At 37.6% G+C, this 23,064-nt stretch overlaps 2 protein-coding genes across 5 annotated transcripts; one reads left to right on the top strand and one right to left on the bottom strand.

Annotated features, from left to right (window-relative positions):
• LOC109227001 (G-type lectin S-receptor-like serine/threonine-protein kinase At5g24080) lies at window positions 8,488-12,180 on the top strand. 2 transcript variants are annotated; one of them, XM_019391982.1, is made up of 5 exons: window positions 8,488-8,845; window positions 9,295-10,661; window positions 10,778-10,958; window positions 11,073-11,526; window positions 11,625-12,180. In XM_019391982.1, exons 1-5 carry the CDS (start codon window positions 8,592-8,594, stop codon window positions 11,961-11,963), a joined length of 2,595 nt encoding a protein of 864 aa, XP_019247527.1. In that variant the 5' UTR covers window positions 8,488-8,591; the 3' UTR covers window positions 11,964-12,180. The 2 variants fall into 2 exon arrangements, with proteins under 2 accessions (XP_019247527.1, XP_019247528.1); XM_019391983.1 differs by having other exon boundaries at window positions 8,784-8,845; window positions 9,251-10,661.
• Window positions 12,298-22,474, bottom strand: LOC109227000 (ABC transporter C family member 10-like). 3 transcript variants are annotated; one of them, XM_019391978.1, is made up of 12 exons: window positions 22,276-22,474; window positions 19,998-22,023; window positions 19,513-19,833; window positions 19,352-19,438; window positions 18,602-19,189; window positions 18,341-18,505; window positions 14,211-14,505; window positions 13,868-14,082; window positions 13,490-13,795; window positions 13,312-13,375; window positions 13,004-13,243; window positions 12,298-12,896 (listed from the first exon to the last, which is right to left on the bottom strand). In XM_019391978.1, the coding sequence occupies exons 2-12, from the start codon at window positions 21,999-22,001 to the stop codon at window positions 12,784-12,786; spliced, it is 4,398 nt and encodes a 1,465-aa protein (XP_019247523.1). In that variant the 5' UTR covers window positions 22,002-22,023; window positions 22,276-22,474; the 3' UTR covers window positions 12,298-12,783. The 3 variants fall into 3 exon arrangements, with proteins under 3 accessions (XP_019247523.1, XP_019247526.1, XP_019247525.1); XM_019391981.1 differs by lacking the exons at window positions 12,298-12,896; window positions 13,004-13,243; window positions 13,312-13,375; window positions 13,490-13,795; window positions 13,868-14,082 and adding exons at window positions 15,622-16,096; window positions 16,250-16,627 and having other exon boundaries at window positions 14,300-14,505; XM_019391980.1 differs by lacking the exons at window positions 12,298-12,896; window positions 13,004-13,243; window positions 13,312-13,375; ... (1 more) ...; window positions 13,868-14,082; window positions 14,211-14,505 and adding exons at window positions 14,854-16,096; window positions 16,250-16,627.

Here is a 23,064-nt window from a genome sequence, read left to right as displayed (position 1 = left end):
TAAACTGCTTTAACTATGTTTAATTTGCAATTGTATGCTTACCTGCCTTACTTGCTCGTTATGTACTTATCTGCTTATTTTAAGGGTTATTGCTAACATCACTATCTGTTACTGCTTTATATATATTGTCATGACACTCTTTGCTATCGAGTCTTAACCGTGCACTATCACACACAATGGCACGCGGGGTTGTCTTTTACACCCCTCCAAACCTTCTTTCAAAATAATTCAGTCCAACTCAAAATTACGAAACATTCTACTCTAGAAAACATAGGTCATATTGCATAAACCTTAGGTGGGTCGGTCCTTGACATCGACACACAACTAGAAAAGCCACCCTAATTTCAACGGGTCGTGCACCCGACGACTTGACGTTTGTGGAAAGACGAACCAATCAGAACGAGACAATTATGATCCGAAGCAAACACTTATCAAACCCCTTTTCTCTACCCTCTTAAAAAATGGAAATCAACCAAAACATCCCCGAGATCAATATGGTGATGGGAGAACCGCACAAGCTAAAGAAATGGTGGAAGAACATCCGCTGAGAGCATGGAGACGAAACCAGGACACACATGGGAGCACTAACTTCCTTGCTAAACATCCGAGCTGACAAGGAGCTTACCCGCTTGCTAATAGATTTCTGGGACCCAGCCAAAGTATTTTTCAAGTTTACTGATTATGAGTTGGTGCCAACATTGGAAGAAGTTACCAATTTCACAGAGCAACCATTTATGGGGTGGAGGCTGATACTACCGGTCACCACGCCCAGCTACAGGTTTCTTGATGTTTTGGGTCTGGCAAGCAGTCGGGGTTTGAGAAACATTGAAGATGGATGGGTAAGCCTGGAATAATTGTTCGAGAGGTTCAGACATCGTGAAAGCAATGAATGGTACTTGGGAGAATTTCAGTTTAATCAGGCAATGTGGGAAAGTCTTCGCCCATAAATTTCTCTTTGGCGCTGTTGCGACTGCTGGTTTTCCTGCAAAGAAGAGGATGGACCAATATCAATTTGCTGCCTATGGTTTTGGCAACATTACGGGGCAACCTCTAAGCCACTTTGGTACCTATGGTGTTAGCAGAAATTCTCAGAGCATTGTCCGCATGTTCCCGGAGGTATGATTTCTTCAAGAGTTGCAACATGTTGCTTCAAATATGGTTCATGAAGCACTTCTTTTAGTGAGAGGCCAAAACTGACTACTTTGTGGGCATTAGCAACATATTTGAAATCACAATGAGAGGCATTGGATCTCCCCGCATGGACAGGAAGAATGGAGAGAGATACTGACCAACTTAAGTAGAGAATGGATCAATTAGAAGCTGTCATGGCTGGACGATAGGGCAATCCTAAGGACCCCCCAGAAGTATTTTACCATGTTGATAGACTTGAGGGCATCCAGCCATACTCACCCCTACGAGTTCTCAGGAAGTTTGAGGTTATTTAGGATGTACCTCTCTAGACGAGGACGACACTGTATGAAGACGAATACAATGGGCAGATCCCCATACCAAGGATAAAGAGGCTCCAGGAGGAGTGAAATGATCTTGTCACGATGCCAATTGGTTAGAATTCGTGGTGCACTCCAGAATACTATGTCTGGATCAATAAAGAGGACAAGCTAGCCCGACCAAGCAAGGAAGGAATAGCCTAGCTGGAAGATACAGTGGCGGATTTGATCTATCATGAGATTTTGCTGCACTACCTCGTAACTACCTCCATGCTCCGCTAAGTGGTCTTGGGGTCGATTGATCACATGTTGCCACCTCCCGAGAATGATGACCAAGTAGTTGAATGTATATAGATTGAGTCTGAGACAGAACTAGACAAAGACCTAGAGGAAGAACCCGAGTTCAATGATAATGAAGAAGAATTTAAAGAAGACCCGGAGAAAGAACCGGAAGAAGAAGAAGAAGAAGTAGAGATGGGGAACGATTTCGGGGATGGTTACTAGAAGTTGGTTGATTTCACCCATTTTTTCACTTTGTATATTTATCCCGAACTTTCTCATTTCCCTAATGGCGGATGTGTTTGAGCCCATTTAATCCTATGAATGTTAGAAACAATGATGTAACCTTTGCTCACGCCTATTACAATCCAAATACTATGAAAGAAAACCAAGATTTGCTTCGGATTTGATGTGTCAAATCTAATTGTTTGTCGAATATTCGCGACTTAGGCCTACCTCCAGCAAAGAGAGGTCCCACGAATTTTAAGGAAAACGCGTTTTCCTGAATACGGGAACTAACTGCTCTGTGTGCTTATACTTGTGCAAACACTGAAACTGACTTATGTTCTTTTTCTTTTCTTTTCGTTTCTTGTATTACTTTATTATTATTCCCTAAAAGAAGTTGGTTTTTGTTGACCCAAAACTGGCGGAACCACCGTACAAGTTGAGATTTAAAGGGAAGATGTTTGCGACAAAGAACCCGACCGAACACGCTCTGGTAATAGCTGATAGCCCGGGGCAATCAGGAGAGAAGGATGAGACGCGGAACGACAAAGATGTATCCAAGATAGCCAAAGAGATGGAATCATTGAGGGAGGAAGTACAACACATTCGGGAATTGCATATCTAGTCGCGATGATGCTCCCACAACCACCTCGTTTTTCTTCTCTAGATTCGATCCTCGACCACTTTCCTTCTACTACTCGCCAAGCAGACAATACCTCAAATTTTGTCCCTACCACTAAGATTATACCCCTAGTAACCCCTGCAAAACCACCAAACCCTCGTATACACACCTCTTATGTACCAAATTACGTTCAAACACCTCAAAACCCACCAGTTGCCACTGGCACCCCTCCTCGTGTTGATGTCACCCTCACCACTAACATAAACTAGCACATACCCGCGGCATATACCGTTGCACGTGAGCGATATGTTCCTCCCATATATGTCATTGCAGAATCTACCTTCACAGTGCCCGTCATGGTCAAACTACCTTATAAAGTTGATCAATATGCCGAAGTGGAGAGGGAAACTAAGTATAAGGAGGAGAATTGGTGTCCGAACAATTACGAGCATTGAGAAAACAAATAAGAACCTTTAGGTCCCTCGAGGGAGCGAAAGTCTAGATTCTGAGTATCTGTGAATCCACCCTGATATGGACATGTCGATAGGGTACAAGCCTCTGAAGTTTGACATCTTTGATGGGACAGGTGATCCCCATGCATGATGGTAGGCTATAATCTTATGTTTTAGTCGCTTATTGCACTCTAAATTACTGCACTTTAATTGAGGTTGAGCTTTAATCGCTAGTGTTTCGCACTAATTGTGTATTTTATCCCTCGTAGGAGTGATTCCGAGCTGTGTAGATATTATGGAATGAATTCAAGCTGTTCTGGAGCTTTGAAGTCTGAGTAAAATCCCAAGGATTAAGTCGGGGTCGTGTTCGGGGATCAATGGACGATAGTACACTTAAAGAACAAAATGAAGAATCGAGCAGGATGTTACCCAGGTGCGCGAGCGCAAACTAGGCGCGCACTGGGTGCGCATGGCAGAATGTTGTCCAAAATGTATGGCCAAATGCGCGAGCACACTCCCAGGTGCGCGGCTGCGCAAGTCCAACTACAAAAAGTGTCCCATTTCGCATAGGAGAAGGTGTTTTCGTTTGGGCAAGACCCTACTTGGTATATATACATGGAAAAACTGTATTTTTGAGACTTTTGACACATCTAAGACCTAAGGAGGCTAAGGAGAAGTGGGAGAAAGAAGAGAACAAGGAATCCATCATTCAATCCCAACTCAAGACAAGGGTTTGGATTGTTTCATATTTTTCTTTACTTTAAACTTAATTGTGATGAGTTACTCCATGTCTATGGAGTAGTTCTCTTTAGGGTTTAATGGATTTAGCGTATTGATATCTGTTTGTTGATTATAACTCTAGTTTATGTATTGAATTGTTGTGGATGTTTTAAATAGTTGCCTCTATATTCACTAGTTCATGTAATCGAGAGAGGCATAACTTGTGATATTTTCGTGTTATATTTTTTTGGGTAAATTCATTAATTCTTCTTAGTAATCGAAAGTGACTAGTTTAATTATTGATTAACCTAGTTAGGAGAATAATCGAAAGAGGTTTTCCCAAAGAGCAATCCATTACGAGTTCTTGCATGTTTTCACCGAGCTTAATTTAGTTCATATTGTGAGGTTGAACTTAATCGAGAAAAGAGTTTATGCTGAATGTGTGGACAATTAATTGAGTAAATTTGAGAGACTCGCTTTACATTAGAAGTGAATTATCTAGAGTTAGGTCCCAAACATTTGTCTTGCACCTATCCTATCAACCCTATTTTCTCCCAATTGATATCTTTCCTTACTCATTACTTTCGTCGATTGTCATTAGCCAATAATTTAGACTCTTAGTTAAGTTTAGTTGTAATCACATAAATCTCAACTGTTGATCATCTTGGATAACAATCTAGCTACAAACTACGATAATAATTATTTAACTCCAATACATGTGAATACGATATTTTATTTACTATATTCGATTAGCGAGAATACTTAAGTGTGTATTTTACGCTCGTTAGTGCACACTTGAGAGCCTACTGCGATAAGCTAGTTGGAGTAGGAAGAAACGAGAAGTTGAGAATGATGATGTTCATAAGGAGTTTAATAGGGGGAAGCACTTATTTGGAACACTCCCCAAAATACCTGAAACTAGAGGGAGTGGCAGGATATGGCAGAAGATTTCATGAATCGCTTCAGATTCAACACAGAAATTACCCTTGATAGGTTCGCTCTAGTAAACTTGCAGAAGAGGCCGTCCGAATCATTCCAAGAGTATGCAGGTCGATGGAGGTCAGAGGCCACCCGAGCACAACCCCCCTTAGATGATAGTGAGTTGACTAATTATTTCATCAAGGATCATAAAGGGATCTACTTTAAGAAAATGATGGGCATGATGGGGCAGAAGTTCCCTGAACTTGTTAAGATGGGTGATTTTTTAGAGGAAGGTATAAAGTCTGGCAAGGTACAGTCTATGACGTATTACTTATTGAGTACATAGGATCGATTGCACTCATACTATACTCTATACTTTATGCGCAGATCCAAGTACATTCGGTCGAGGGGATTTCCAGAGTTGAGTTGCTATTAGCTTTTGGGAGACTACGAGGTAGCTTTTATGTCATCCGCAGTCCTTGATGTTCTCTTTTAGTTATTTCTATCCTTACTGTTCTATTGTTCAGACAATTATATTAGAGTATTTTGCTTGTATCTTGTTATTATGTAGTGCTCGTGTACTCGTTGAGATCAGATCTTGTGGATGGTTGTTGTAGTATTATGGTTATATTCTCGTATATTTCATGACATTTTTCCGCCGATGAGTTATTAAACCATGTTTATTCGATTTTATTATTATGTGGTTGTTGGCTTACCTAGCGGGTTGGGTTAAGTACCATCACGGCTAGTGGACTTTAGGTCATAACAGTAGAAGACTACATTGTTCCAACCATCTGATGTCATCTTGTTTATGGTAGTATATGACTTGTATTTCTAATTTATGTAACTTTCAGACAAATGATGTATTTTCTTCTTGCCAACGTTGTAATTCAAAATCTTATTTGCTCATGTCTTGTACCACTAGTTATTGGGATTTGTTGAGTTAATTTTCACATACTTATTTATTTTATTGATGTTATCCAATTTATATGATAATTTGTGTTAATTGGCTTACCTATCAATTTAGTTAGGTGCCATCACGATGTGATGGGATTTTGGGTTGTGACATATTTATATTGGTAGTATTCTTTTTTGTCCTTTTCCTTTTCTAGTGTTTGTCTTTCTTATTTTCTTTTTATGTTGGCAAAATTCCTTTTTTTCTCGAATTTAATTACACATACGATTTTATCATGTTACAATTGGTGGTGCTTATGCATTTTCTATTTCAATGGTAGATGTGATAAACCATATATTAGGTGAAAATAGCACGGGCTAGTCAATTTTGGACTGGTAATAGAAAAATAGCTAGCATTTGTAAAGTCATTGAAAAATAGCCAATATTTTGCTACAACACTGAAAGTTCCTGCATAATATACTGGATATCGGTGCACCTGTGTATGAACTTCCAGCATATTATGCTGGAATTCCAACACACTAAAAGTTCCAGCATAATATACTGGAGATATGAGCACGTGTGTATGAACTTCCAGCATATTATGCTGGACCAATATATTATGCTGGAAGTCTGGTATATTATGCTGGAACTCCAGTATATTATACTGGAACTTCAGTATATTATGCTGGAATATTTTCCGAATTTTGAACAGTGTTTTCGTTCAAATTTATCTTTACATGAAAAGTGGCTAAATTTTGATTACTTTTGAAACTGTGGCTATTTTTCAATTATCACCTATAAATCTGGCTATTTTTGAATTTTCGGTACTTAGTAAAAAATATACTGCTCATATATGAACATTATGCGTAATATATTTTGTTTAGTTGGATGTACAATATTGTATATATAAATTCATAGATTTGGTATGTAATATGTATAAATATTATATATCATACATAAAAAATATTGACATTATATAAAATTGTCACAATATAATACAATAGAATATATTAAAGGCATAGTTACTAAAAAAAATAGAATTGTCCAGCATAAAAATAAATATTTAAAGGATATTTATTGGAATTCCTTGGTTTCAACCTCGTTAAAGAGGGGAGAATTTGTGAGATATTTTTCTTTTTACAATCTTTGAGATATTTAGGTAAGTAAAAGTAACAAGAAATGAGGTAAATCTAAAATAACATGAAACTAAGCCTGAACTAACGACTCAACCTTACAAGTATTACATTAGAAAAGGCTAAATTAGCCTGCCGTTGCTCTCAATGTCGAATTTATGTGCTCTTTAGAGTCTCAGAGACTTTTAGAGATGATCACTTTCGACGTTGATAGAAAATAACACAAAAAAAAAAAGATTAAATTAGAAGACTGTTTGAGGTCAACAGGCATTATGATCAGTGATTGAGTTAATAGAAACAAGAAATGAGGTAAATCTAAAATGACATGAAATGAGGTAAATTTAAATGACATAAAAGTAAGCCTGAACTGAAGACCCAACCTTACAAGTATTATGTTAGAAAAGAGAAAATATAGTAAAAAGTTTATAGATTTAATGGATCCTTTAATTAATGAGGTGGGTTACTGATGCTGAAATTGGGTTAGCTAATGAATTTTATTTTTTTCTTTTTAAAATGCATATTTATTATAGAATCTGCTATATTTGCAATATTTAAAAAGATATGTTATTTTTGTATATAAGTCTTACTAATAGGTATAGTGGTTAAAAATTCTTTTTTTAATTATGGTATCAGAGCCTCCTTTCTAGTAGTTCTTGAAAGCTACCACTTTCCGTTTTCCCTCTTGCATGATTGATCTACGTCAAATGATGAACCCATGCGAAAACTAAGACCCATCAGTCCCTGTTGATGTGTTTTTTTTATGTTGGGCCTCTTATTATGTGATCCATGCTCTAGTTGCCCAGTCTTATGTGAGCGAGTATCAAATTCCACATTGGTTGAGGAAGTGAATTATAATCTCCTTATATTACTTGGTAATCTTCCCCTCACGACATTAACAATGGTATATTGGAGTAGATATTATGCCGTTATGGCCCAACATATCCAAAATTAGTTGTATTAGAGATATAAATATTAAGATGAATATATGATCATATAGATTAGACGAGATTAGAAATGATCACTTTCGACATAGATAGAAAATAGCACAAATAAAAGATTAAATTAGAGAAGAATGTCTGAGGTTTACAGGCATTATGATGACTGGTTGAGTTAAAAGTAATAAGAAATGAGGTAAATCTAAAATTTCGCAGAAACTAAGCCTGAAGACCCAGTCTTACAAGTATTACGTTAGAAAAGGCTAAATTAGCCTGCCATTGCCCTCAATGTCGAATTTATGTGCTCTTACGAGTCTCATAAACGAATTAAGGCTTTCAACTCCCAAACAAGAAATATTTTGATGTTATACAAAAGTACACCAAATGATTCATAAATGACCACTTCTGAATGCAGAGTTCAAAGCTAATTACCATAAGAAAAGCTTCCTACTTTTTTTTCTTTTTCTTTTTGCAGCATAACTTTACACGGTGAGCTAAAACCTAAAAGATATTAGCTTGAGAAGAAGGAACTATAGTCCTCTTTACATTCCTACATTGTTGATGACATAGGTGAGAATTGAGGGGAAAAAAACGGATCTTCATTTTAATACTTGGTTTTTCATGAATGAGAATTTGCAGCTCACCCATTTGTTTCTAATGATAAAGTGTGAAACCAAGAATAAGTGTGGTCCAGTTTTACAAATTTAATGATTCAATGCTTTTATAGTTTGAAAGCAACAAAGAAATAAATAAACACGTGGCGCCAAATACCAGAACCGACCATTCCAATAAATTGGTCATTTGTCAACATTGTAGCTCACCAACCAACCACCATTGTACACCTGTTCTGAATTCCTCTTAAATACTTTTCTTCATCTACCAATTCCTTCTCTTTAATAAGGACTATAACAATGTCAAGTTGATTTTCCTGAAATAGAATTCCACTTCCAATTTTTCACATATGGCTCCCTGTTTCCTCTCCTATGCTTTGGCTTTGCTCTTATTCTTTCTAATAGAGCTTTCTGGCTCTATAGTGTCTGGTCGGGTTCGCTTGGGTTCAAGATTGTTAGCTAAAGAGAACCAAGCATGGTTTTCTGACAATGGAACCTTTGCTTTGGGCTTCACACCAGCAGCAGACTCTAATGATCAATATCAATTGGCAATTTGGTTTGCACAACTTCCAGGAGACACAACCATGGTTTGGTCTCCTAATATGTAAGTGTAAACCAATGTTCAAATGTGCTTAGGAGTTTATGTTCTATGCAATAACATTGTAAAAGGTAGATCCCTATGATAAATTAATCGGTAGCACGATAAAAATGGTAACTAACCTACTATAGTAGGTTAAACTATATTGATGGTGTAATATACTTTTACACCGTATACAACTTAAATTCATTACTTATTAGTAGGATGAAAATTTTGCATGATTTAAACTGTAGCTTCTCTTTCTCTTCATTAAGTGTTAGATTTGAAATTTTATGGTAAATAACAAGTTCTTGAAATGGCTCAAGTGGACATGAGTATGGAGTTGTATATTAGAAATGTTATTCTGTTTCAAGACTAGGAAAAAAGCAGAAAATACTCCTCCACCTCTAGTTTTTAATAAAGCTTTTGCAGGTAATATAACTTTTTTGGCCATTTTGTCTCAATCATCTAAATAGAAATTCACCAGTGAGCAAAGATGCAACCTTGGAGTTTGACACCACAGGAAATCTCATGTTGATGGATGGAGACACCACAGTTTGGGCATCAAACACCTCGGAAGCAGGCGTCGAGTTAGCTGTCATGTCTGAAAATGGCAACTTCATTCTCTACAGCACCAACCTAAGCGTCGCATGGCAAAGCTTTGCATATCCATCTGATACTCTCCTACCTGGTCAACCCTTAACAGTTTCACTAGAATTAACATCAACAAAATCATCTTCTCATGGCGGTTACTATACTTTAAAAATGTTGCAGCAGCCTACTTCACTAAGCCTTGCATTGACCTATAATGTGCCTAAGTCATACACCTCGTCGCCTGAATCTTACAGCAACTTTTCTTATTGGTCAGGACCTGAAATATCAAATGTGACTGGAGATGTTATTGCAGTGTTGAGTAAAGCAGGAAGCTTTGGTATGGTTTATGGCTCATCTTCAGATGGAGCAGTTTATGTATATAAAAATGATGGAGATTATGGAGGCCTATCGTCGGATGTAAATCAAAGGAATTCTAATGCACTATCTGTTCTTCGTCGATTAACCCTCGAGGTTAATGGAAATATACGTTTGTATCGATGGGATAATGATGTGAATGGATCAAGGCAATGGGTTCCAGAGTGGGCAGCTGTGTCCAATCCATGTGATATTTCTGGAATTTGTGGCAATGGGATATGTAATTTAGACAGAAGCAAGACGAATGCTTCTTGCACATGTTTGCCAGGGACTTCTAAGGTGGGAAATGATGTCTCATGTTCAGGAAATTCTTCAGTGGCAGGGAAATGTGGACCTCGGCATGAAAACTTGATGTCTCAGTTCAAGATTTCTACTGTTCAGAAAACAAATTATTATTTCTCAGAATCATCTGTCATAGGAAATTATAGTGATAAAGGGACTGTGTCCAAATGTGGTGATGCTTGCTTATCAAACTGTGATTGTGTTGCTTCTGTTTACGGCCTCAGTGAGGAGAAGGCTTATTGTTGGTTACTCAGGAGCATGGAATTTGGTGGATTTGAGGATCCTGTTTCAACTTTATTTGTGAAGGTTGAGGCCAATGCCTCAGCATCTGGAGCAAGCGGTAGCAGAACACCTGGGGATTCATCAGATGAGTCACAAAGTACGCACGAGAAGGTTTTGGTACTTCCTATAGTCCTGAGCATGGCAGTTCTTATTGGCCTGCTCGGTTGTTTGTTATATATTAATATCCATAGAAAAAGATCCTTCAAGAGGGCACTTGAGAGCTCTTTGCTTTTGTCAGGAGCTCCAGTTAGTTTCAGCTACCGCGACCTGCTAGGTTGGACTACCAATTTTTCCCAGTTACTTGGAACAGGTAAAGATATGAACATTTTATTACTTCTGTGCTACTAAGCACTCAAACTATGTGAACCCAAACACAGATCACTGGTTTCTTTAAGGATATAATTAGTAACAGTACTGTGTTGACAGGTGGATTTGGCAGTGTATACAAGGGATGCCTAAAAGATGGAACATTAATTGCAGTAAAGAAACTTGATAAAGTTTCACCTCATGGGGAGAAGGAATTCGTAACAGAGGTTAAAACCATTGGCTCTATGCATCATTTGAACTTGGTTCGTCTATGTGGATACTGTTCTGAGGGAACTCAAAGGTAAGTTACTTCTTCCATTGTAATTTGTGAAGTATAGCATGCGAAGTATGTATAGGTGTTGCATCGTAGTCAGGGTTAGCTCAACTTTCACTAAAAAATTTCATTCTTTGGCAGGCTGCTAGTTTATGAATTCATGAAAAATGGTTCTTTGGACAACTGGATATTTCATTCACTTAGTACAAGAGATAGACTACTAGATTGGTCATCACGTTTCCGCATAGCAGTTGGTACTGCACAAGGGATAGCCTATTTTCATGAGCAGTGTAGGGACAGAATAATACACTGTGACATCAAGCCAGAGAACATACTTCTGGATGAGAATTTCTGCCCTAAGGTATCTGATTTTGGACTAGCTAAGTTAATGGTGAGAGAGAACTCCCACGTTGTCACTATGGTCCGAGGAACCAGAGGTTATTTAGCTCCCGAATGGGTCAGCAATCGTCCTATTACTGTAAAAGCTGATGTTTACAGCTATGGTATGCTTCTTCTAGAGATTGTTGGTGGCCGGAGAAATCTCGATATGACTTGTGATGCAGACGACTTCTTTTATCCCGGATGGGCTTACAAGGTATGCACTTAACTTGACACAATCTTCAATTTGACTCATATTGTTGCCTTGTTTCTTGTACATCTAGTCTTCACTGTTTTTCTCTTTCTTCTTTCCAGGAGATGACTAGTGGAACACCCGTAAAAGTTGTAGACAGGCGACTTAAAGGAGCAGCAGAAGAAAAAGAGGTAATGAGAGCATTGATGGTTGCTTTCTGGTGTATTCAGGATGAGGTTTCAAACAGGCCTTCCATGGGAGAAGTGGTGAAGATGTTGGAAGGATCGGTTGACATTAATATGCCACCAATGCCACAGACAGTTTTGGAGTTAATAGAGGAAGGCTTAGATCATGTATACAAGTCAATGAAGAGGGAGCTGAATCAGTTTTGTTCCTTCTCCGTCGCTACTCATCCATCATCTTATGCTACATGCAGTCACTCCACTATCTCACCTAGATAGCTCAAGGTGAAATGGAACTCATCTCAAAGTTTTTTGTTATGATTATGCAATTTTGCATATTCTTTGATTGTTTCATTTCCCTTCTCCCCCATTCCTGGCCTAACCCCTCCCAAAAAAAATCCCAAGGAAAAAAAGAGAGGGACAAATCCACTTTTGTATCATGTGTTTCAACAGCATCATACACACTTTCCAGGAACTCACTGATTGCTTCTCTTTATTCTTTAGTTTCACTCAATTCCTCTGCTCTCTTATTATTTCTTCTGCATAAATCCTTTTGTATGTGGAAGAACAGTGGAAAGAAGGGATTAGAGGGAGATTTTCGTGTCAAAACACCTATAGTGATGTTTGAAAAGGTGGAAAGAATTTCATTCATAGAACTGGAAGATGGTACATTCATGATCCTGTACGGCTTTGGTACCAGCATGCCTAGTTAAAAGGTTACAAAATGAATAAAACTGGTAAGCTAAGCTAGTAAGTTGCAGTTGTTTAGATCACATTACCTACCGAACCTCCCCAGTTGCGACTTCCTACAGGCAACAGCAAGCTATATACTAACATTTAGAGAAAATTCCGAGCTCTTTCACTGTCGAATAGCCGAGGTGCACGCGAGATGACTTGGGCACCACTGTTGCCAAACAGAAAAAGTGTCCCACTCAGTTGTTAGTCCTGATTCCTGATCTCTTTCTGCATAAATTCCCATGCCAAAACTAGATAAACATTGAGTTTAGTGCTTCTCTCAATGGGCTAATTTGGGTTTCAATCAGGCAACATATGTGAAGTTTGATGCGCCAAAAAACGTATTGCAAATATGCAGTTAGCTTCAATGTGCTTTCGCTGAGTGATAATGAGACCAATACTCCTTGACGAGCTGCCCAAAGAGCGACCCTTCATTCTTCATCAGCTTCATAGGTTCATCATACTCCACTAGTTTTCCTGTATAAGCAACCAAAAGTAAGTCTTCAGGATAACATTGTGGGATTAACATAATAACTGAACTTTTAAGCATGGAAGTATTGAAAAAGTAAATAGATAGGTCTTACCATCACTAATGGCCAGAACCATGGTACAATCCATTACTGTGGGTATTCTATGGGCAACTGTAATTACAGTGCAGTTAGCAAATTCTGTCCTGATAGTTTTCTGCAATATCATGTCAGTGGCATTGTCAATTGATGCAGTCGCTTCATCAAGAACCAAAATCTTGCTTTTCCTCAAAAGAGCACGCCCCAAACAGAACAGTTGTCGCTGCCCCATGCTCCAGTTCGACCCATCTTCCACAACTGAAACGAGTCCATGGTCAGTAAGAATCCACTTGTATAAAAAGAATCAGACATGTTCAGAAGATTACCCAAGGAATCAAGCCCCTTCTCTTTTTCCTTAACTGCCTCATGTAGCTGACATTTCCCAAGAACCTTTCCCAATGAAGATAAAAATGACAATAAGTCATCAGAAAAATGCTATGCTATGCCATTTATCACCTGAATGCTAAAAATAATGGCTTAATATAGTAAGTAAAAGCACATTACCTCCCAAATTTCCTGGTCAGTATGCTGACATAGGGGATCTAAATTGCATCTCACTGTTCCATTGAACAGAGTAGGATCCTGAGGTATAACCCCGAAACGGGACCTTAAATCATGAAGACCAATTTTACAAATGTCTACTCCATCAACCACAATCCTTCCACCTGCAGGCTCCACTAGTCGAAATAGTGCGCTGATTAGTGTACTCTTGCCACTGCCAGTCCGGCCAACAATACCAACTTTGTCACCTCCTTCAAATGTACAGCTGATCCCTCTAAGAACAAGTGTGGACTCCTCCCTATATCTTATCTGCTTTGAGGCATACTCAGTAGTATGTTCAACATCCCAAAAGAATGGAAATTAGATTAGATTAAGTCTTACCTGCAAATCTTGAATTTCAACTTTACCCCTCGAAGGCCAATCAACTGGGGGACGGTTCTCTTTTAAAATTTCAGGAGCTTCACTTGGTATGCGCATGTACTGGTTAAGTCTTTCCACTGAAATGATATAGTTCACCAAAGTGCACTGATATTGAATGGAAGAAACAAGGGTCAAATTTAGGGAAAGACCATAAGACAAAGCCATCCCAATAAATCCTGCAATAGCATTAACAGGTAGCTAGTCATTAGAAAATTCTGTTTTACATAACGATCAAAGGTAACGAGGAGCCAGAGTAGCAGCTTTTTAAATCCGAATCCAAGCATAACATGAATTGGTAACGTACCAGAGCTGAAAGTCCCGGGAGGAAGTAAAACCATGCAAAGTGCTGAGGAAGCAAGAACAGTTGCACTTATAGTTTCCAGCCGTTGAATCAACCACTCATTTGCTGAGAAGTTGTGGAAGAAGGGACTGGCATTCATATCAATTAGTTCAAAAGTTTTCACAAAAAATCTGTCTTCCTCTTTAAATGCCCTTATAGTCACAGCTCCAGCAATGGATTCTGCAAGATGGTTGGCCACAAATGATTTGGTAGTTCCGTTGATCCGCATCAACTCTTTGGATGATGCAAAGTAGTATCTCTGTGGAAAAATAGAAAACAAAATATCATTATTTATCACTTCGGCCAGAGGCGGATCCAGGATTTAAAGTTTATGGGTATTTATAGATATTTAATGAATTTATTAATAAAAATACAGTATCTATGCAAAAGTTACTGGGTTCCCGGGAACCCAGTAACTATACTCTTGATCCGCCACTGACTTCGGCTGGAAGCACAGGATTAAACTTTCTACTTCCCCCTAATCCTTGCCAGAGAATCTCTGACCTATTAGAAACTTGTTGGTTCTTGATAAAAGAAATTAAGGGAAATAATTGGGGAAGATGACAAGAAAATAAAAAAAGTATACTGGAATAGATGTAAAAGGAACTGAAGCTGAAAATTCTATGTTATTTTTCTGCATTTGGACTACAATTTATAAGAGAAATACTAACTTAAAAGACCTAAAAATCAGCACAAAATATGCTGAAAATAACTAACTCCTAGAGACTAGTTCACTCCTAAAGACAAGTTCAAAATTATTTCAAAATTCAAACTAAATTACTGCAGTAAATAGCTGAAACAGTCAAATAATTTTACTAAGAGCAGCTTCTAAAGCATATTTCTAACACTCCTCCTTGCTTTTGAAGCTGCAAATTCTGAATTTGTCCCTTGTAAACCTTTAACTGGAAGCGACTTTGTACGTAAATTTGCCAACTGATCTTTGGACTTGCAGTGAATCGAGTTCACTTCTGTATTTTGCTGCATCTCATGATTGTTAATGAAATAAGTTGGCTCGTTTTTCAGCTTCATTTGCATCTATGCATCTTGCCTTGAGACTTGTCAACTTTCTTCCAGAATTACATTTTCTGAAATATTGACAACTTCTTCCTTACCTTATTTTCACATATGTCCTCAGTTGGAGAATTACCTGCACTTAGTAGATTCTTTTGGCTCCATTCTTCATCTTCGGTTGGATCAAATGAGAAATTTTTACCTCTCATATTAACCCTTAAAATCTCAAGTCCAGTTGCATCATAAATGAAACAATATTTATCTTCAAAGGATACTTTAAATCCTTTTTCCATTAGTTGTCCAACACTTAATAAATTTTGATCAATATCAGGAACATAAAGAACATCTGAAATTTTCTTAGTACCTGAATTTGTTGGGATTGCAACAGGTCCTTTTCCTTTAGCAAGAATATAATCACCATTTCCAATTCTGACTTTCTTATTTCCTATAGACGTGAACTCTTTGAAAAGATTTCTGTCATATGTCATGTGGTTTGTACAACCACTGTCAATAAACCAAAAATCAGATTTTTTGGTTGAAAGAATAGTTGCCACAAACAAGTGATCTTCTTCTTCTTCATTGGCGACTTGGGCATCTGCTTCATGCTTTTGATATTTGCCTTTGCAAATTACAGCTTCATGACCAAGTTGGTTGCAAATTTTGCACTTTGCATCTGGCCTCTTCCAACATTTGAATGGTGGATGACCTTTTTTGCCACAGTGCTGACAAGGTGGGTAATTTTTCTTTACATTATTACCCTTGCTTTGAGTTTTGTGGTTGGCTGCCAGGGCTCCTTCGACCATACCATCTTGCCTCATAAGCCTCCTTTGCTCTTGTGCCTGCAATGTATTTAACAATTCTGCCAAGGTAATCTTGGATAGATCCTTTGTATTTTCTAAGGTAGTTATGGATACTTCATATTTTTCAGGCACCGTAACAAGAATTTTTTCAACAATTCTTGAATCTTTAAATTTAGTGCCAAGCAATCTTACCTTGTTAAAAATGCCAAGCAACAGATCTGAGTATTCTTTGACAGTCTCAGATTCCTTCATTTTCTGCAACTCGAATTCCCTTATTAAATTCAACACCTTCATTCCTCGTATTCTTTCATCTCTTGTATATTCTCCCTTCAGATAATCCCAGATTTCTTTTGCTGATTTGAGAGCCATAACTCTCGTGAAAATTGTTGCAGACACACCAGCAAACAAAGTTGCTTTCGCCTTTGATTTCCTGGTTTTCTTTTCCTTGTGACTCTTGATCTGGGCCACCGTGGGATTGTTAGGCAGCGGAAGAACATTTAAAGCCTCCAAGTAAGTCTCCATTCTCACTGCCCACAGTTGGTAATTTTCACCATCAAAGACCGGAGGAGCCTATTGAGAAAAACTCATTTCAGTCTCCATCTCACTCAAGAAAAGATTTTACTTAGGTCCCTTAAGAAGATGACTCTTGATACCAATTGTTGGTTCTTGATAAAAGAAATTAAGGGAAATAACTGGGGAAGATGACAAGAAAATAAAAAAAGTATACTGGAATAGATGTAAAAGGAACTGAAGCTGAAAATTCTATGTTATTTTTCTGCATTTGGACTACAATTTATAAGAGAAATACTAACTTAAAAGACATAAAATCAGCACAAATTATGCTGAAAATAACTAACTCCTAGAGACTACTTCACTCCTAAAGACTAGTTTAAAATTATTTCAAATTCAAACTAAATTACTGCAGTAAATAGCTGAAACAATAAAATAATTTTACTGAGAGCAGCTTCTAAAGCATATCTAACAAAACTGAAGTATCATACAGTGATGTACATAAGGTCTGGGGTACTCCCAGTATGGTCAACAACCTAGCGGAAACTATTTAGTTTGTGTCCATAGTTATTGAAAAAGATATTAAGATATTGACAAAGAGACGTGAAATTCAAATCTGACACTGAAAGACTTAATGTTTGGATTTGCACTGACATCTTAATTCTACCATAATTAAAATTACTTTTCTTGGTGAAAAAAAGAATTTGACTAATCAGAAGAAATTGAGGCTTCTCCTCACGTAACTAATTCTTTATTTGAAAGAGAAGTTTTGGACATCTATAAATTGAGGATTCTGCTTCTCACAATAGCAACAATATCCACAATGTTGTCATTACGAAAATCACGTTTAGGGGAATATTTATATTTTAATATTTTTCTTTATATTAGTATTAGTTTTTTTTTTTTAATTTCGTCTCTTATAAATGTAGATCAATTGACCAAGCCGCTTTACATGTAGTCTCATTTGATATGCCTGATTTATTGTCATGAAAGTTATCTTTGTTTGCTTTCGCACGCGCCAGGTTATTTCGATCCCAACAAGTGGTATCAAAGCCAATGATTGAATCGAAGTTGAAGACCAGTTCAAGGCAGGTTCAAATCAAGCAACGACCAATTTGACGACAATGGATTTATCAAAAAAAAGTTCGGAGTACTACATGTATTGATAAAACTTTCATCCATATTTTCTGCATTCATGCTGCTGCATCTTTAAAAGCAAAACATCACTTTTAACCCATACTTGTGGACTCCAATATTTTTAACATGTGCTCACTTTTAACGCATAGAACCCAAATTTAACCCGTTTCTATTTTCAATCATGGCAAGCAGTAGTGATCAAGATTATGCGAAGATGAATGATAAAATTTTGTCAAGAAAATTCAAGCCAAATAGCAGAATTGTTAGGATTTTGCCCTGAATTCTACCATAACTAGAATTACTTTTGTTGTTGGAAAAGAAAAAGATTTTCTTATCACATAATAATAACACAATCTCCGCAATGTAGCCTTTTAGATAGTTTTGTTAGGGGACACTATTCTCTCAAAAATTTTATTTTCCCTTTTTATGTTAGTGATAAATCAAATGTAGGTGTGCTGATCAAACCATAATATTTAGTATGTTAGTATATATTTCATTTCGTCTAATTTATCGTCGCTAGGTTTACCTTGTTAGCGACGCCTTGTTATTTCGATTCCAACACTTAAAAACCATAAAAAATGTGTTGAGTGTGTGATTAAAGGATACTGAGAGCATAAATGAAAATATAAGTATTACCTGTAAGCGAACAGCCACATAAACCATCGGGATGGAAACAAACAAAACTTGCCAAGTAACAACAGCTAGTACTCCAAGATTAGAATAAAAGTTTGTAGTAGCTGCAACAGCAAAAATCAAGTTGAATGGGATGTCAAGATCAACAATACTCAAATCTGATGAGACCTGCAATAATGGGATGGGGAAAGTGAAAATGTAGCAAAATTGGTTAGGTCCTTGAACATACTTTTAATATCATTTATTATCGTTTGAGATATTTACCCTGCTCAGTATCCTTCCCAAAGGTGTAGAGTCATAAAATGACATAGGTGCGCGGAAAAGAGAATTTAGTAGCCGAGAGAACAAGGATTTTGATGATTGCAAACCCAAAACAACTGTCAATAGAGATCTAGAGAGCAAAAACAGTGTGGATGCAACTCCAATTAGCAAGTAAACTGAAATCAGTCTCAATGTGCTAACTTCAGGATTTTCAACATTTGCGGCCATCCAGGAGTTCTGTAATATCTGGCCGGCCACAAATGCAAGTTGCGAGAGAACAGCCATGGCAAAGAACAAGTATCCCTTATTCTGATTTAAATACTGAACATAAGGCTTAAATCCACTGTCTCCAACTTCCCGCTCCTCTTGCTTGATCAACTGATCACCTCCTGAGTTTTCGGGTTGTTTAGCAGTATCTTTATTGTGAATTTCTCTTGTACAAGTTTCACTTCTTGGTGAAGAAAAAACCTCCGCAACCCTTTCTGAACCAGCGGTCTCTTTGTGCGCATTAACCAAGTCTTGAAATTCTTTGCTCAATGCCAATAACTGATGATATGAAGCTGTGTGTAAAATTTCTCCATCTGACATTAACTGCAGATCAAAGTAGATATATATTTGATACAAGCATGATCATTATACACATCATTTCAAAAGATTAATTCGACTAGAGGAGAGACACACTAGAAGCAGAATATATAACAGACAATGACAAAGAGACAAATTGGAGAGAGAACTTCATGTAGAAAAGCTAACCAGAACCACATCGAATGCAGGAAGAAAATCAACTTGATGTGTCACAAGTAAGACAGTCTTCCCAGAGAGAGCTTCCATGATGTAATCCTGCAAAGGATGAATAGAGCTTGCAAATGGCAAGAAACGATAAGAATCACATCGTTGAAGAAAGCGATGCTCACATTGAATAGGCTTGTAGCGGTATGTGCATCTACAGCACTGAACGGGTCATCCAATAGATATATATCAGCATCATGATACAGTGCACGAGCAAGTTGAATTCTCTGCTTTTGTCCGCCGCTAAGATTGACTCCTCTTTCTCCTATTTCCGTGAGATCACCATAAGGTAGTAACTCGAGATCTTTTAACAGTGAACACTTGTCCAAAGTTTGCTGGTACCTCAGGCTATCCAATGGAGAACCAAACAAAATATTCTCTCGTATTGTCCCTGTCTGAATCCATGCTGATTGAGAGACGTATGCAGTTGTTCCATATACTTGAACCTGCAGATAATAGAAAGTTTTAAGGATCAGCCATAGACGCTAAATTTTTCTCAAACTTTGAGTGAAATAAACCAAATTATCATTATGCCTGAAAATGAAAACTTTAATCCTGCTTCTTATTTCCTAACCAACTAGGAAAGAAGGAACCAGCCACTACAACTTACTGTTCCTTGTATACTCGGAACCTCTCCCAGAATTGTTGCCAGAAGAGTTGACTTTCCTGACCCAACTTCCCCACATATAGCAACCTTCTCACCCTGTTTAACCTCCAAATTAATATTTCTTAGTGTTGGTCGCGTTGGATTCTCTTCCCATGAGAGATTAGCTGATTTGATGAGTACAGAATGATCGCTGCTTCTGATGTGTTTTTGTTTCAAATTTTCCATTTCCAGCTCAGATGCCTCAAGGAACCTGATAATCCTCTCAAAGGCAACCTTTGCTTGAATTACCATACCAATAACATCCGGAATTGTTCTAACAGGATCCTGAACAAGGCGCAAAGTCGCAACAAATGTGAAAACATTGCTTGCGTTTAGCTGAATGCCAAGGAAATAACAAGTCCCAAAAGTAGCAGCAGAGACCAAAACAGGAGATGACCAAAAAAGGAAGCTATTGTATGATCTACGCAACTGAACCGCTGATAACCACTTTTCTTCTACTTGCCTCAAATTCTGGATAACATTTTTGAAATGGGCTTCCCATGCATACAATCTTAGAACCTTCATACTAACAAGAGCCTCTGAAATAGCTTTTAGCCTATCGTCTTGCGCAACCATCAACTTGGACTGGAACTTATGCTGTAACTTTGCAAGGGGAGTATTGCACAGCACAGTTAGTATAATCACTACCAAGGATGCAACAGTTGCAAGCCCAACGGTGGAAAAGAGAATTATAAGTGCAAAGAAGAGCTGGACACTTGTTGTCCAGGTCTGATGCATCCAAAAAGGAAACTCTCCAATCCGATAAGCATCCACAGTAACATAGTTCATAATCTCACCACTGGAGTGTATCAGCTTGGCTGAATTAGATAATCTAATTTGCTTCCTATAAATGGCCGCTGTAAGTAAAGATCTCACTTTTAGACCAATTAGTCTGCTCCTGAAGTACCATTGTCTTTGTGACAATGACTCCAAGCTCTTTGAAGTAAAGAGCAGAATGGCCAAGAAAAGTCCCTCATTTTTGAAACTTGCATTTCCTTCAGCAACCTTAATGAAGGCATTGAGAAGCAAAGGACCTGCTGAAAGCGTAGTTATTTTCAGCAGTGCAAAGAATCCTGATACAATAATCTCTTTCCGGTGACATAACACAATTGTCTTCAAAACTGATGGCTGGGAAGAGGGATCAACTTGTTTCTGTTTGTTCAATAGTTCCTCAAACAATAAGTAACATGATTCTGCACGATCTGCCTCACGTAATCCCGGTATGTCCTCATCCTCGAGAGTTTTCTCCTTCCCCTTCTTCATCAGCGGATTCAGCCACCAAAATGACATTTTACTAAAGATTCCAGCCTTAGCAAATGGAGTGACGGAGCTAACAGAATTACTTTTATTGACAGCATTATTTAAGGGAGCATAAAGATCATTTCGAATGACATCTTCCTGCTTTAGCCCTTTATAGGTGCATAACAACAATAAACATGCTCCTAGGGAAGACAACACATCCAAACCTATCTTCACTGATGCCCTTTTATCAGCAAAAAAAGATAAACCGCTAGAAATCCCAGCAAAGATAAAAGAAAGAACTGACAAAAGCCTCAGAGGGGTTTTTGAAAAATGTTCTCCTCCAAGGCTTGTGGTACAACTTACTAATAACCATGTCATTCCATGAAACAAGATTGGTAACCACCAGTGCAGAGGTAATGTCATCTCCTGGTCTTCTAAAATCCAAATGCCAAAAGACAAATATATCAATCCTAGGAAGCCGTTAAAAATAGCAGAAATCAACTGCAAACGCGAAAAGCCATGAAAGCGAGCAGGAATTTTGGTTGCTCTTAGGGATGCCTTATAAAACAGCGTAAATAGGAAGATGAGCACAAGTATAACATCAAAACAAATGATCGATATATGATTGATACAGGATGAAGGATCTGTCATTGACCCAAAATCAGCACGGCAAAGCTTTACATTATCGTCCGAGCAACCACAAAATACAGTCCAAAGGTCCTCCATTTCCTTGTCCAATTTCTTTTCCCTGCAAAATAATTTACTTTGAGTTCTATAAATTCATTTGAAAAGAAAATTTTATGTCTACCAAAATCATTTGTGCTAATGAAGAGACAATCTTGTTACAACTTACTAACCAAAATAACACTCCATAAAGATTACAATAGTACTAACATCGTAGGAAGGAGGAGAAAAGATAAAACTTTTTTATTTCTGTATTTGAACTGGTAAAGGAAGGTAAGGAAAATTTTCAACTATTTCGCTAATTGAAAGACCATACCTAAACACCTTAGTCTATCTTTGTATCACTCTACCTCCGACGCTGCTACTATAAGCTTAAGGCGAGTATGAGAAAGAAGCTGAAAACAAGAAAGACTCCATGAAAATGGGGAGAGTTTAATGAGTTTAGCTTTTATGCACTAATAGTGTAATAGTTTTATTACACTATCAAGTCATAATAGAGATAATAATTGCAGGTAACTAATAATACCTGAAAAATAAGGTAACAAACCTGCTTCAACTGGTTATAACATGTAAAAATTTTGTACATCAGTTAAATTCGTGTTTAATTACGTGGTGCTTACATGCTTATAAATGAATGTATTCGCCCGTGGCTATACAATGGTCATAAAATACTCGGTATAGATTAATAAAATTCAAGCGCGAGATCCAAGATGCAATCACGAAACAGCATAAATTATAGCAAACCACAACATTCTGGAGCATTATAAGGAAAAGAAATGAATAAAAACTAGCCAACAACTTCGATATCATGCAAGGAGTCAAGGACATAGTTGCAGAATAGATAAATAAATAAATAGGACAAGACCCAAAAAAAAAAGTACTAACCAGGAGGACAGAAACACGCCGAGTCTCAAAAATATTGCCAAACAAATACAATCTACTCTTTAAGAGCAAGAACGAGCGCCAGTATCTTTGTTCGTCATGGTATGTCACGTTGTATAAACAACGTAGTTGGAGTAATATCTTTTAATGATCGACAAAGTGATGGTTAAGGTTTCCTTTGCCAATTGTTCGCCACTGTTATTATTTGTTTGTCCAAGACGCT

Source organism: Nicotiana attenuata, chromosome 6 (assembly GCF_001879085.1).
Source record: "Nicotiana attenuata strain UT chromosome 6, NIATTr2, whole genome shotgun sequence".
NCBI lineage: Eukaryota > Viridiplantae > Streptophyta > Magnoliopsida > Solanales > Solanaceae > Nicotiana > Nicotiana attenuata.
The sequence above is the reverse complement of the archived record's forward strand: the minus strand, read 5'-3'. Positions and strand labels throughout refer to the sequence as shown.

Excerpts from the sequence above, each read along its gene's own strand:
- LOC109227001 (XM_019391982.1), top strand. The coding sequence starts at position 8,592 with ATGGCTCCCTGTTTCCTCTCCTATGCTTTGGCTTTGCTCTTATTCTTT. Across the intron at positions 8,846-9,294 it reads ATGGTTTGGTCTCCTAATAT|AAATTCACCAGTGAGCAAAG; the intron begins GTAAGTGTAAAC and ends TCATCTAAATAG. Across the intron at positions 11,527-11,624 it reads ATCCCGGATGGGCTTACAAG|GAGATGACTAGTGGAACACC; the intron begins GTATGCACTTAA and ends TCTTCTTTCCAG.
- LOC109227000 (XM_019391978.1), bottom strand. The coding sequence starts at position 22,001 with ATGGAGGACCTTTGGACTGTATTTTGTGGTTGCTCGGACGATAATGTA. Across the intron at positions 18,506-18,601 it reads TGGGAAGGATACTGAGCAGG|GTCTCATCAGATTTGAGTAT; the intron begins GTAAATATCTCA and ends CCATTATTGCAG. Across the intron at positions 13,796-13,867 it reads TTGAAATTCAAGATTTGCAG|ATAAGATATAGGGAGGAGTC; the intron begins GTAAGACTTAAT and ends GCCTCAAAGCAG.